The following is a 14570-nucleotide window of genomic DNA, read 5'->3' on the forward strand; positions in this document are numbered from 1 at the left end:
GGCGGGGCCCAGCCGAGAAGTGGCCAATTTGGAGGAGGAGCGGGGCTGGGGGCGTGGTCAAACGTAAGACAGAAAATGAGGGGCGGGGCTAAGACTGGGCGTGACCAGGCTGGGAACCGATCGAATCTGGGCGGGGTCTTGACAGGGGCGTGGGCGGGACCGTCCTGGGGCGGGGCCAGTTCAGGGACTGGGCCGGGCCAGGTTCTCTGCTGTCCCGGGTCCTGGAGCGCTCCAGCGGAGCAGGTCTCTTTCCCGAACCGCAGGTTCCTCCTTGACCCACCAGGCTGGACTCCCCAGGCTTGGCAACTGTGATCCGGCCTTGCCTCAGGCACTTCGCTCTGAGCTAGGCGGCTACGTGGTCCCTGCCGAGCTGCGCTCCTCACGACCCCGGGACTGCGTCCCTGGAGATCCCAAGGGTGAGGGTGAGCTGGCCTGTGTGTGCGTGCATATGTTTGTGTGTGCATGTGCTCACTGGTGTGTGCGCGCGCGTGTGTGGACGTCTGTGTGCACCAGAGGACTTGTATATGTGTGTGGCGTTGGTTAGGTGCATACTGCAGGAGCTGAGTGTGCGTGCAAAGTTATGCGTGTGTGCAAGAGTGGTTCCATGTAGGAGGAGAGTCGTGCATGTATATATGTGAGACAGAGACATTGGTAAAGACTGTGTGTATCAAGGTATCTTGGAGGAAATGAGAGAGAAGGTACAGTGATTCTTGGGAGATGTCTGTGGTGAGCTGTGGGGTGTGTGGGTGGTGAATTGTGGGAGTGGAAGAATTGCCGATGTGTGTGTTTCCATGTGAGTGGCAATGAGGGGTGTTTCTGGGAGCCTCCATGTGAAGGGGTGGGGACCAAGGAATGTTGAGGGGCAGTGACTTCTCTTGGAGGGTGAGTGTGATCTGGGGCAGGGGGTAATGTATCTGGCAGGTGCTGGAGTCTGGCAGAGGGTAACTTAGGGATTACATGGAGTACCTTGCTTTGAGTGCTGGGGAGATTGTGCATGAGGGAGCAGTGGGTAGGGTTCTTGCTTCACATGGGGGGAGCTGCTACCTCACCAGTCACCTGTCACCCAGGCTCTGTGCTCACTCCCACCTGAGTGGCTTCTGTTGGTGCTTCCACAGGAACATGGTGCAGAAGTACCAGTCTCCTGTTCGCATCTACAAGTACCCATTTGAGCTGGTGATGGCGGTGAGTGACCCCTGATTCTCTAGACCCTGTGTGATGGTTGGAGGGATACAGGAAGTCAGCCATGATGGGAAGGAGAGAGAGCCCCTCAATCCCTGGATCAGAAGGAATTTTTGAGCTATTTGGTTGACCTGGTGGGTCCAGCTTCCAATCAGTGACCCCTCAGCCTGGCTATCCTACCTTTTAATACAACTTCTGGAATCCTTGCCCACTGAGCAAAACACAAGGTCTTTCTTTCTTTTCCTTGAAGCATACCTGTTCTCTTATCTCAGGATCCTCTGACAGAAAACAAGGATATCAGGGGCTAAGCCACTGCTGTCATTGTATGTAATGATAGTAACAGTAATAATAGGAAACACACTAATGACAATGGTGGCAGCCGTTCGCTGAGGGTGCACAGTAAATGCAAAGGATACATGTAAGTGTTTACGCATATTCTGCTATCTAGTCCCTTGGCTCTGGCCACATAGCTCAGCTGGCTGGAGGCCTGTCCTGATAGGCCAAGGTTGTGGGTTCAGTCCCTCGTCAGGGCACATATAAGAATCAACCACTGAATGCATAAATATGTGGAACAATGAAAATCGATGTTTCTCCCGTTCTCAAATCAGTTAATAAAAATTTAAAAAATCCCAATAGGTCACATTATTCTCATTTTACTTCCACTAAAACTGAAGGTGGACAGGTGACAGGATAGCCCCAAGATCTGTGGCTAGAGAGGGGTAGAACTGGGGGGACTCCAGAGCCATGATTTAACCACAGCGCCCCCACCCCAGGGCCCTGCTTCCATTTGCACTCCCTCTGCGTGTGTCCTGCCTGATCTTATCCTATGATTCTACCCACACATGTGTTTATGGTCACAGAAAGGATTAAAAAATATCACCTGAGTCTTTCATACATGTTATGCTGTTCGGTGTAAATGGTTCCAGGTCACGAAAGAAGCAGGGCGCATACTGACTAGCTGGTGACCTTGGGCAAGTTACTTAACCTCTCTGAGCCTTCACTCCTCATCTCTAAAATGAGGATTATGTGGTTTCTAAATTTGGGCATCCTGTTGAGGATTAAAGGAGTCAATATTCATAAAGGTTTTCATGCTGGGTCTGGAATAGATCAAATGCTATTAGTGTTTTTGTGACTGTTATTGTCGTTGCCTGTGGCTGTGACTTTTCTTCGTCTGTAGTGGGGATGGGACACCAGTGGGCAGTGAAGAGATCCGGGACATGAATCAGAAGCCCTGGGTCCCTGTCACTGCTCTGCAGTGCTCTGGCTGTGTGTCTTTGGGAGTCACTGAGTTTCTATGAGCCTTGATTTCATAATTTGTGCAATGTGGTTGGTTATATGCACCTCATAAGGTTGTCATGAGGATTAAAGGTGTGTGTGTGTGTGTGTGGCCCAGGGCAGGGCCTCGTCCATGCTAAGTGGGCCAAAAATGGTGGCTAAATATACACAACTGTCCTCTAAGGCTCCAGTCAGCTCATGCATTCTAAGACCCTAGGACTCATTTGTTCATTCATTCATTTACTGAATAGAAAAGAGGCACTGTCCCCACCCTTTTGGGACAGTGCAGTCACCTGTTGTTCTCCACCATACATATATATATATGTGGAGACATATAACAATGGGATGGACAACCAATAACTTTTTAAATTATTGTATGTGCTTAATAAGTATACATTTAATTTAGTACATTTAGGATTCTCAAAAAATATTTATGATCATTGCACTTCAAAATAAAACATGTCACTAGCACTTAAGACCACATTAGTAGTGCTAGTGATGTACTCGTGCTGCCTTTTTTGGACTATGTCACAAATATTTTGTAGGCTTTGTGGTCCATGAATGAAGGCAGGTCTTGGTTTGTTCCCTTAGGTGTTAACAGTCTCTAGGTGTTGATGTATGGCTGCTGTGGGCACAAGGGGAAACAAAAGTCTTCAAGTATTTGTTATCTACATCTGCTCTAATCTAGGTTCTTCATATCTTTCAAACAGCAAGTCATCTCCCATACAGCTTGGTCGGTGAAAGTCTCCAAACCTCTGCTCATCCCTGACAAAGCCACTTTACCCACTGTTTACAAAACATCATTGTCCCCAAAATAGCTGCATAATTCAACATCACTTGTGTGCTGTGTGGGCACAAAAGGGGTTTTCTGCACTTAATGTCCGTCTTTGTTTCTCAGCTGAACGCTTGCCCTCAGTTTGGGTCAGATGCCAGGGAAGTTTTGGGTGAACTCAGCTGTTTTTACCGCTTCCGAGTGACCGGACCAACTGGCCTTTTGGTTTTTTCTGTTTAACAAAACTGACTTGAGAATCCAAGCCACCCTCATGTCTTCAAAAGTTCCCCTGTGAAGACATAAAATACTGAAATTGGGCTCAGGAAATTGGTTATAAAATAGCACTGAGACAACTTGTCAAGACCCAGCTTAAAAATTAAAAACAAAAACAAAAACATTTTTCTCTTTGATTAAAAAAAATTAAACTGATCTAATGAATAGATGCCTCTTTCCTTGGGCCAGATCCCTGGACATGAATTCTGTTTTTGAGGGGTGGGATTTCAGGGGAATTTTGCTTTCTTCTTTCTCGATAGCACTCTGTAGTGTTTGGCTGAAAAAAATCAGCTGGGATTATGTTGGGACGCAGAGGAAAGTACTTAGACAATGCAGGCAGCTGCCTTATTCGAGGCTGGAGAGGGTCCTTGCTCCTTTTGAACGTGGGTATCAGGAAGTGTGTGCGTGTGGGTCTTTGTGCAGATCGCTGTGTGTGGAACACTAAGGCCTTGTCTCGAACTGTGGGCTGTGGTCATTTAAGCCCTGAGGGCACTCTGGTTAGCCTACCCTCTGTCGTGAATGGATTCTAGGTTATCTTCAGTTTCTCACCCTGAAAATGGAGGTAATAAAGGTCTGGCTGGTCCGAGAGTGGAAGTGACAGTTCCCGGAGGAGTGGTGGGTGCTCAGACAGGGCCTGGCACATTGTCAGTGCTCGTGAAATATTACTTAGATTTATTATTGTTATTTATGGTTTCAGCACCTTCCATGAGCTGTAACTCACATACCACACCGTCCACCCTTTTAAAGGGTAAACGTCAGTGGTTTTCAGTACATTCATAGAGGCGTGCAACCATCATCACTGTCGGTTTCAGAGCATTTCGCCACCCTGAAGAGAAACCTCGTGTTCTTTGTCAGCATCCCCTGCTCCCCCATTCTGCCCAGTCCTAGATAGCCACTAACCTACTTTCTGTCTCTGTACATGAGCCTAGTTTGGACATCTCATGTAAGTGGAATCATAAAATATGTGGCCTTTGGGGGCTGGCAAAACATTTTCAAGGTTCATCCGCACTGTAGCGTGCTTCAGAAGTTTCTTCTTTTTTATGGCTGAATACTATTCCATTGTATGAATGGGCATATTTGTTTATCCATTCTTCAGCTGATGCACATCTAGATTGTTTCCAGTTTGGGGCTTCTGTGAATAACATTGCTGTGAACATTCATGTACGAGTTTTTGTGTGGACACATTTCTTCCAAAGAAATTTCTGGTGTGAATAGTGGTGGTTATTTGGTGAGTTTACTACGACTCTACTTTAAATTTCATTTAACAGACACACAAGCAGAGCTTCCTGGGTCCTAGGCACTGTTCTGAGCCCATTCAAATACTACTTCATGAACTTCTCATAACCACCCCCCTGAGATAGGTTTGGTGGGTAGCCCCACGCTGCAGATGATGAAACTGAGGCACAGAATGAATGAATGCATGAATTACCCAGAGCCACAAAAAAGGGAACAAGTGGCAGGTGGGGATTTTACCGCAGGCAGTCGGCTCCAGAATTTGTATTCCCAACCATGAGCTCTGTCATTTGTCAGAGCTGAGGATCTGAAGTTACGGAGGTGCCACTTGGGCTGAGCCAGTGGTCCCACTGGGACAGTTAGTTACCACCAGGTCTGCGTTCAGAATGCCTGTGCCCCAGTGGGAATCTGCAAAAGGGAGAGCAGCCAAACCCTGCAGCCCTTGGCCTCCCGGTGGGCAGCTGATGCCTACAGAGCCCGGGAGCATTCACTGAGCCTTCTGTGCCCGCAGCCCTTTAGGCCAGCGCAGAGGCAGGTACTAGTATAGCAGCTTTAGCTACAGCAGAAGAGGAAACTGAGGGTTAGGCAGGTCAAGGACCCTGTTCCCTCAGTCACTGTCTTCATTTGCTTGGGCTGTGTAACCAAGTGCTACACCGGCTAGCTTAGAACCACAGGAAGTTAGTGCCTCACAGTCCCAGAGGACGGAAGTCCCAGGTCAAGGTGCTAGCAGTGCTGTGCTCCCTCTGCGGGCACCAGGAAGGCTCCCCTCCGACCTTCCAGTGGTTTCTTGGCTGTGGCAGCGTAACTCCCCTCTTCCCGTGGTGTACTCCCTGCGAGTCTGTCTCTGTGTCCAAATTTCCCCTTTTATAAGGGTACCAGTCACATTGGATTTATAAGGACACCCTGATGACCTCATTCTAACTTGATTGCCTCTGTTCAAGACTCAGGTATGGCCAAAGAAGGTCACACTCTGAGGTACTTGGGGGAGCCTTTTTTAGGGGGAGGGACACAATTGAGTCCATAACATTTAGTAGATGGCATCACCAGTAAATGGCAGAGGTTTGAACTCAGGGAATCTGACCCCATAACCTGAGCTCACAGCCAGACATTTGGATTCTGGCTTGATGTCCAGCAAACATCTGGGCGCCAGTCCCCTCTGCAGCTTCAGGAATGACCTGGCCCCCCTTTCTTCCTGCCCAGGGGTCCCTTTGGGGCTCAAAAGCCCTATGGCTTCATCTCAGATTCTGCAAACCTAAAGAACGAAGGTAGCATGGAGTCCAATTTCCTAAGCAATAAGCTTTTCACGTGGAGGAGGGGTTGAGGTGAGGGTTGTAGTCAGCAATTAAGTGTTAAAATATTTAAAGACCTGGCTTTCTGTGTTGATAAACAGCTTGTAATTTAGCAAATAGGTTATTAATAAGAAAAAGCCTCTGAAGGTAGGTCTTTGCAGTCCGGGCCACAGGCAGTCACAGTTGAAATTGTTGTTATGGATGTAGTTTTAATAAAGCAGCAGGGGCCTTGTTCAAGTGAGTTTAAATTAGTTCCCTGGAGCCTGTTGTCATCTGATCTGTTGCTAACAGATTAAGAGAAGCAATATTTTCCGCCCTGGACTGCGTACAGGCCTCTGTGGTGCTCTGATTTGGGCTGGGGAAACCGAGGCGATCCACGGTCTAGGAAGGTGATCTTCGGACTCAGGGGGCCCTGAACTAAACTGGGTCCCCATTCATTGCTTCATGCGTTCATTAACTCGTGCACGCACATGTGTGTGTGCCCCACAAATACTTGAGTGTACACTGTGTGCACTCAGGTGCAGGGACTGTGAGAGGGTTGATTCCTAGTACTTTTTGAATGCATCATTATTCTGATAGTTTTGTGTAAAATTTGTTTGTTTACTCTTTTATATGGGTCTTTTTCATTAAAGTAAGCTTTGGGAAGGTGGGGACCACGTCTGTCTTCTAGTTTTGTCTTGACATGGTTTTCTTAACATGATCTGTTTTTACCCAGATGTAGCTTGTACCTTGCACTGGTGTGTGTGTGTGAGAGAGAGAGGGAGAGAGAGAGAGAGAAAGAGAGAGAGGAAGGGGGAGAGAGAGAGAGAGAGAGAGAGACACCAGGCAAATGCCACGGAGGATGACTTGTAATGGGGGAAGAACAAGTCGACAGCCAAGGGTCTTTAAGGCAGCCAGGCAGAGCCTAGCTGAGGGGAGGAGGGCCAGCTGTGCTCAGGCTCAGTGGGCAGAACGTGTCCCTCTGAAGAAATGGATGTGGCGAGTTTGGGCCCCAGTGAGAGTCAGAAAGTGACTGGTGTGTCCGTTTATCTCTCCAAGGACTTTGGGAGTGGGGAAGGTTTTCAGCAGTGGGGTGGCAGGATCGGATCTAAGGTTTAGGAGGCTCTCCTGGCTGCTAAAAAGTGGGTTGATGGGAGTTTCCATCCCAGAGAGTGGGGAAACTTGGTGATAGAAGTCGGGTGCATTTCTGAGACATTTGGGAAATCTAAAATAGCATCTCCCTCCCATGAAGATCTTGACATACTGCTAAATGTCAAGACTCGCCGGGCTGGCTCCACGGCTGCCTCAACCCTCTGGGAACCATCAGGGGGACCAGCTGATCCTGGAAGTTTGTGGGCAGCGAGAGTGTCAGAGGAGAAGGGCTCCCCTGCTTTGCTCCCCACCCCTGGGTGAGATCCACAGCAGGATTTCTTGCAGCTGCTGGGCTCAGCAGCCAGACTGTGTACTCTCCCTCAGTGCCGGAGAGACTAGGCATTCTGATGGTGTGACCTCATGAGGACACAAGGTACCAGCCAGGCGAAGGGAGGATCCATCTTGCCAGGAGCAGATAGAAGCAGAAACGAACAACCACTAGGCTGTGCTAACTGTGCCCCACGCTGCAGCCTTGGGACTGTGAAAAACAGGCAGAACTGTTGTTCATCTGCATCTTGTTCAGGATAATTCATTGGCCCATAGCTGCCGATGCACTGCTCTCAGGACCAGAGGGGCACTGCTCAGGCATTTATTCGCCTGTGCATGAAGCAGCTCCCAGAGCTTGGCTCTCTGTGGTAGACAAGGGACGGCAACACACAGGCACGGGGTACTCTCTGGGCTGCGCGCCTGCTGCAGTGCACTGGTGAGTGTAGGCAGAGGCCCACTTGTGCTGAGATGGGGGCACCTGTACTGCTTCTAGGTACATGTGCGACGAGGGGTCCAGCTTCCTGCTCTTTCCACAGCATCTGCACTTTCTCTCTCTCTCTCTCTTTCTCCCCCCCTTTCCCTTCCTTCCTCCTTTCCTTCCTTCCTTCCTTCCATCCATCTGCAAATATTGGCTGGATGTCTCCAGTGTCCCAGGTTGCGTGGATGCACTGGGGAATCCAGTGATGAAGAAAGCAGACATAGAGACAGAGGTGTTGACTATAAACAAGTAAACACAGACAGGCTATCCTATCCCAAATCATAATCAATGCTTCTGGTAGGGCTATAAGCCACCTAGGAGATGGTTTACTCTCTTTTTAAAAAAATTGTGGTAAAATATGCATAACACACAATTCCCTATTTTAAGTGTACAGCTCAGTGGCATTACGTACATCCACCATGTTGTGTAACCATCACTATCCATCTGCACAAATGTTTCGTCTTCCCCCAATGAGATTCTGCACCCACTCAACACTGACTCCCTGTTCCCCTCTCCCCTCTCCCAGCCCCTGGTAATCACCATTCTACTTTCTCTCTCTATGAATCTGACTACTCTAGTGCCTCACACGAGTGGAATCATACAGTACTTGTCCTTTTGTGTCTGGCTTATTTCACTTAGCATCATTTCTTTTAATGGATGAATATCCCAAGGTATGGAAAGACCACATTTTGTTCATCCATTCATCTGTCAATGAACGTTTGGTTTGTTTCTACTTTTTAGCCGTTGGGAATAGTGCTATGAACACAGGTGTACAAATACCCATGTACCAAAAAAAAAAGGTCCCTGTTGATTTATAGCCCTAAAAACATCTGCTATGTTCATTTAAAAATCTACTATGTGGTGTTTGACACTGCTAATTACTTTATACATTTTACCTCTCTTTAGTATTTAGAGCAATCCTTATGAAGTAGGTGTCATCACCCTTATTATCCTTTTCTTTCCTGAGGAAACTGAGTGTCAGAAAGGCTAAGTTGAGGTCACCCAGCTGGCAAGTGGCAGAGACGTCATCTAAACTCTGTGCTCTGTCTCTGTCACTCCACCACACCCGGGATGTGCCCCTCACTGTGTCCGCTGCCCTGGCCACAGGGTCCTCTGGCCCTCTGGATTTGTCCTTTTTGTCTTGTGAGCTGGCTTTGACTACAATAGCAGTAGGGTTTCAGGCTCTGGGCCACCTGGGTATAGCTGTTTCTATAGACTGTACACGGCAGTGATTGCAGAGGACTTCTGGAGCAGTGCCGTCAGGGTCCTGCCGCGCCCACTCCCCTCCATCCGCTGGGGTGGCACTGCCGCCGCCCCGCCGGGTGTCCGATGGCTCCTCCCCAAGCTCTGATTCAGTCAAGAGTTGGGATCCAGACAGTACCCAGCCGCAAAAAGGAGCGAAGCCCTCACACCTGCTGCAACGGGGATGAGCCTCGGAAACAGGTTGCTCAGCGGAAGAAGCCTGTCAATCACAAAAGACCACATACTGTGTGATTCCAATGACATGAAATGTCCAGAGAAAGCAAATCCAAAGAGGTAGAAAACAGATGAGTGGGGAGATTGGGGAGCGACTGCTGACAGGTATGGAGCTTCTTTTGGGGGTGATCAAATGTGCTGGAATGAGACAGTAGCGGCTGTGGCATAACTTCATGAATGTACTAAAGCTCACTGTACTGTGCACCGTAAAAGGGTGAATTTTATGGTGTGAGAATTACATCCCAAGAAAAAAGAGTTGAGAGAGCTAGAGGATCGAGGTGCTTGTCTCCCCTGGGGTCCCCCAGGCTTGCAGGGGAGAGCTGGTGGGTGGATAAGGAAGGCGTTTGAGGTGGCCACGCGTGGTCAATGCCCTGACTCCAGCCTGCGCCACAGAGAGGGAGGGGTGCATATTGGGCTAGACTATCTTAGTGTGGTTTGGCTGTTCTTTCCACATTTGCGGTGGAAGGTTTAGGCTACTGGTTCCAGCTTCCTTTGAATTTGCATGAGGAAGAGCAGGAAGGAAGGAGGGAGAGGGGGAGGGAGCAGCTGTCAAGTGATTATCAGAAATAGCTTTCCTGTACTTTATAGAATCTCACCCTTTTTAAAAATTTAAATGTATTTAACAAATGCTTATGTAGAGCAAACCATGTGTCAGGCTCCGTTCTCAGCCTTTTGCTAAAGCAGACTCCTTTGTTTGTCTGAACAACTCAGCAACATAGATACTTTCCTATGTTCCTTTTAACAAATGAATTAAGGCACTGAGAGCTTGATGACGTGTTCATGTGGTCACAGAGCTGGTCAGAGGCGGAGCAGAGATTTGAACCCAAGCCCCAGAGTCCGAGCCCTTAACAACGCGGCTGTGCTATCATTCACTCATTTATCATGTAAATGTCAATTGAGTATCCACTAGGAGCTAGGCATTTCTTCACAGCACCGTGGATTTGGAGGTGACAAACCCACTGTCAGGGTCTGACAACTTCTCGGTTCAGCATTGTGACTCACAAAGGAAGGAGACAGGTACAAGTGAGCACTCTCTGGGAGCACCTACAGTCACTCCACTTTACAGATGGGCCCCGCTTGTGCTCCGTTACCCAGCTCAGCTGGGAGTACGGGGCTCTCTAACTCTGGCCCCCAATCTCCACACGCTAAGTGTGTCATTGTAGATTTTTGGCGGGATGGGGGGCCTATATGTTTTTACAAGACATTCAGTGGAAGTTTACCTTGACCTCTGCCTGCCCCAGCCTGCCCCAGCCGAGGCTCTGCAAGGGCGCGTTCTGGACCTTGGACCAGCTTCCTTTCTGAGCCTGCAGGCTGGGGTGTCCCTTCCCAAGCGCCTGGCAGAAGGGCTGTAACTCAATCCTTCTGCTGCCTCGTGTCCCTTAGGAGGCCAAACCGCGTGTTTGTCTGTCAGGGAACATCTCAGGCCTGATTTGTAGGACAGCAGTCAGCACCTGAGGCTCTCCGAGAGGCAGGGATAAAACTAGCTGTGAGAGCTGGTTTCCAACACAGCTTGTGCCCTGTGAACTCTGATCCTGAAAGACGCCGTGATGCGCAGAAGGCAAAGGGCCCTTGGTTTGTGGGTTTAGGCCAGGGGACTTGACATCTCCAAACCACTGACACTTGTTTTTTTTTTTAATCACCACCTGAGGGTAGTTTTTCAAAAACTGATTTTAGGGATGGAAGATGGGGGTGGGGCGGGAGTGGGGGAGAGAGAGAGAGAGAGAGAGAAACGTTGATGTGGGAGAGAAACATCTATCTGTTGCCTCCCACATGTGCCCTGACTGGGGATCGGACCCGTTTTGGTGGCAACATTTTGGTATACAATGTTCCCACCCGCTGAGTCACACTGCCAGGGCAAACCACCAACACTTGTGATATAGCCAATGTCCCCCAGGAGGCAGGAGAGGGTGCTTCAGGGCCGGGGTCTGGGTCAGCCAGGCCTGGCTCCAATTCCGCCACTTCTAGTGGTCATGTAATGTCTTCCCAAGCCTCAGCTTGCTCTGTTGTAAAATGGGGAGACACTAGCTCCGGTCCCATCAGGGCACCATGAGGATGAAATGATGCAGTTAGTGTTTTGTAAATGTCAGTAACAACATTGTCAGACTCGAGAGCTCACAACCCCGGGGAATCTCCAGCTGACAGTCCTCTGACACTGGAGAACTGGTACAGCGATGGACTCCTTACTTCAGGGGCCCTGCCTTCCAGCTGGAAACTGAGCTCTGGGGCCCCCCAACACCCCAGAGTGGCTCTGTCATTGAAGCAGCCACCACTCACTTGAAGACGGCAGCGCCTTCCCTTGCACACGCAGGGTGAGTTGTGCCCAAGCGTCTGTCTGTGGCTGATCAGCCCCCACGACTTCCCCGTGTTATCTGGGGGCTCCAGATGGGGCTGTTCTAACAAGGTTTGCTATGACAGGAAGTTGGCCAATGAAGCTCAGTGCCCTTGGCTGGCTGTGTGTGCTGAGCCATGGCCTGTCATTCCTCCCAACATCTTTTGGGGGCTATCTGGGACTTCAGCAAGTTTATTTTATTTCTTTCTCTGCTCCTTGGCATTTCTTTACGAGCCCCTAGTGTGCACCGAGAACTGAGATGGACGCAGGTATGAGGTTAGTGCTGCTGAAAAGCACGCAGCCCAGGCCTTCGGTGCACCACATGCAAGCAAGTAAGTATATATGGTTAAAAGTGCCACGGTGCTACCAAGTAAATGACCGGGCTACAGGGCAGAGCACGGGGGAGGAGGCAGCCTTGCAGGGGAAGTAGGAGAGGGTGTCTCAGGAAGAGGGACCAGCAGAGACAGACGAGTCCCTGAAGCGTGGCGTCTCCTCAGCCCCCATCTTTGTCCTCTACCTTCTGGGAGCTTCAGTGACTCCTACCTCCTCCCACCTCACTGTCAAGTGAATCGATCGGGTTTCCAAGCAGGGGAAACAGCCAGTGCAAAGGCCCTGGGCGGAAACAAGCTTGTTGGGTGGATGTCCTGTTTCCCGTGGCTGACAGAGCAAGGCACCACACACTGGGGGGCTTTAACAGCAGGCATTTTCATCTCACAATCTGGAGGCTACAAGTCTGAGATCAAGGTGTCAGCAGAGTTGATTTTCTTCAGAAGGACAAACTGTTCCAGGCCTTTCTCCTCGCTTCTGGTGTGGCTGGTGATCCCTGGTGTTTCCTGGTTTGTAGAGGGGAGTCACCCCAGTCAGTGCCCTCGTCTGGGTCTCTGTGTCCACATTTTCCCTTTTATAAGGACATCTGTAATATTGGAGTAGGGCCCATCTACTACAGTATGACCTCATCTTAATTAATTACATCTGCAACGAACCTGCTTCCAAATAAGGTCACATTCAGAAGTCCTGGGGGTTAGGACTTCAACACTTGAGTTTTATTGGAAGTGGGGGCCACAGATCAACTCATAACAGTGTGTTCTAGAAACAGTGAGGCTGGAGTGGCTAGAGCAGAGTGAAGGAGGCTGGCGCGGAGCCTGGGCTGGTGGGACAGACCTCCCAGGGCCCGGGAGGCCACAGTGCGGAGTGTGGGATCCATTCTGGGTACCCAGTTCCTTTCATCTGGGGAGCAGGAGAGAGACTGAAAAATAGTCAATGGAAGCGGAGAAGCTCAGGAGTAGTGTGGCCACTGCCTGGCAAGAGTTGAAGGACTGAGGGCAGAGAAGGGAGAAATTGTGACCACATAGCCCCTGTGGACAAAGCCTGGCTCTGTTTCCAAGCTGCTGGGCAGAACAAGACCTGCTGCTGAGCCAGGGGTTCCTGAGGGAATGTGGACTGAGCCAGCTGGGGTTCAAATTCAGGTTCACCATTTTGCACTGTGTGGTCTTGGGTAAGTTACTTAGCCTCTCTGGGCCCCGATTTCCTCATTGTCAAATGAGATGCGGTGTAGAGGGTTAAATGGAAGAACACATACAGCTGGAAGAGCAAAGTCAAGGCTTGATGAGTACCAACTACTCTGAGCCACAATCTGGTGACGTCCTCACATTACAGATAAGGAAACGGAGTCTCAGAGAGGGCAAGTGACTTGCCCAAGGTCATCCAGTGAGAAAGTAGCAGAGGCTCGAACTGAGCCTGTCCAATTCTGAAATATGGGCCCCTTTCCCTCCTTATACTTTCAAAGCATGTCAGCATCCATCTGTGCATCACAGAGGTGGGACCCAAGCTGGCTCCTCATGCTCCCCCGGCGTTTCATGCCAGCAGAGTGCTCCAAAAGGGCTGGGAAGGAGCTGTGTTCTGTTCCTTGCAAACCTGTACTGTGCCACCATTTGAGTCCTGTTGCCTAGAGAGGGAAAATGCTGGGTGCCTGCGACGTGCCACACTCTGCGTGAGATTTTCAACTTCATTTGGTCTTTGGGGAGACAAGCTTGGTACACACCGGTTCTTCTGGCTGGTAAAACAGACTGAGAGAAAGGAAGGGACTTACCCCTCTGCTGGGAGGAGGCTGAGCTCCGCCAGCTCTCACCTCTCATCCACTTTGCTGTGAGGCTCCCTACACAGAGGGGCAATGCCCTCCTCTGAAAGAGGGTTCAGGGGCCTCCCTTGCCAGTCTTTAGAGCCCAAACCCCTGTCTGGGAGCGCCATGGTGCCCTTTCCCTCCGCGACCAATGTGCCTTATTCTAGCGCTGGTGTGTTTGTACAAAGCAACTAGTTTTGACATATGGCAAGGAGGCAGTGCTTATCCTCCTGACCCTGGCAGAGGACGCGCTGGGCTGGCCTCGTGGGGCTGGGATAATCCCAAGGGCACCAAGCACGGTTTCATATCTTCCTTTCTCCTCCCCTAACTCTGTCACTCTGAGCTGGGTGGGTGCCGCCTCTTCGCTGGCAGGGATGGGGGTGGGAGTGCCTGTCCTCAGATGCCTGCACTATATTTGGAGCTCGCTTTGATCCTGGTTCCGGGGCATGTGGGCTGTGACCGGTGCTTGGAGCAGACCCGGATCAAATGCCGCCAGCCACGCAGGCTCGCACGCCCCCCAGTGGCTCTGGCCCTGGTACTTCTGGAAGTGGGCACAGACTCTCGCCTTCCGATCTGGTGCCTTTTCTTTCTTAGTTGCCTTCCTGCTCTGGCTAGAACCTCTAGGATGTTGAATAGAAGCGGCCAGAGCAGACAGCCTTGCCTTGTTCCTGCTGGGGGCGGGCCAGAGAAGTGGTCAGGCTGTCACCACTGAGTGTGAGGTTCGCTGTGGTTTTCTGTAGATGCCCTTC

At 50.2% G+C, this 14570-nt stretch overlaps 1 protein-coding gene across 2 annotated transcripts in view; it reads left to right on the plus strand.

Moving 5' to 3' along the window:
* Positions 1-210: 210 nt before the first annotated feature.
* SEC14L5 (SEC14 like lipid binding 5) overlaps positions 211-14570 on the plus strand; it is a 45652-nt gene continuing 31292 nt past the window's right edge. For both annotated transcript variants that reach the window (XM_037029902.1, XM_037029904.1), the window contains exons 1-2: positions 211-416; positions 1116-1182. In XM_037029902.1, the coding sequence (XP_036885797.1) occupies positions 1120-1182 (63 nt within the window). In that variant the 5' untranslated portion in view covers positions 211-416; positions 1116-1119. The remainder of the gene's footprint in view (positions 417-1115; positions 1183-14570) is intronic.

This window comes from Sturnira hondurensis, unplaced genomic scaffold (assembly GCF_014824575.4).
Source record: "Sturnira hondurensis isolate 20B ecotype Veracruz unplaced genomic scaffold, ASM1482457v3 Scaffold0020579, whole genome shotgun sequence".
NCBI classification, from domain to species: Eukaryota; Metazoa; Chordata; class Mammalia; order Chiroptera; family Phyllostomidae; genus Sturnira; species Sturnira hondurensis.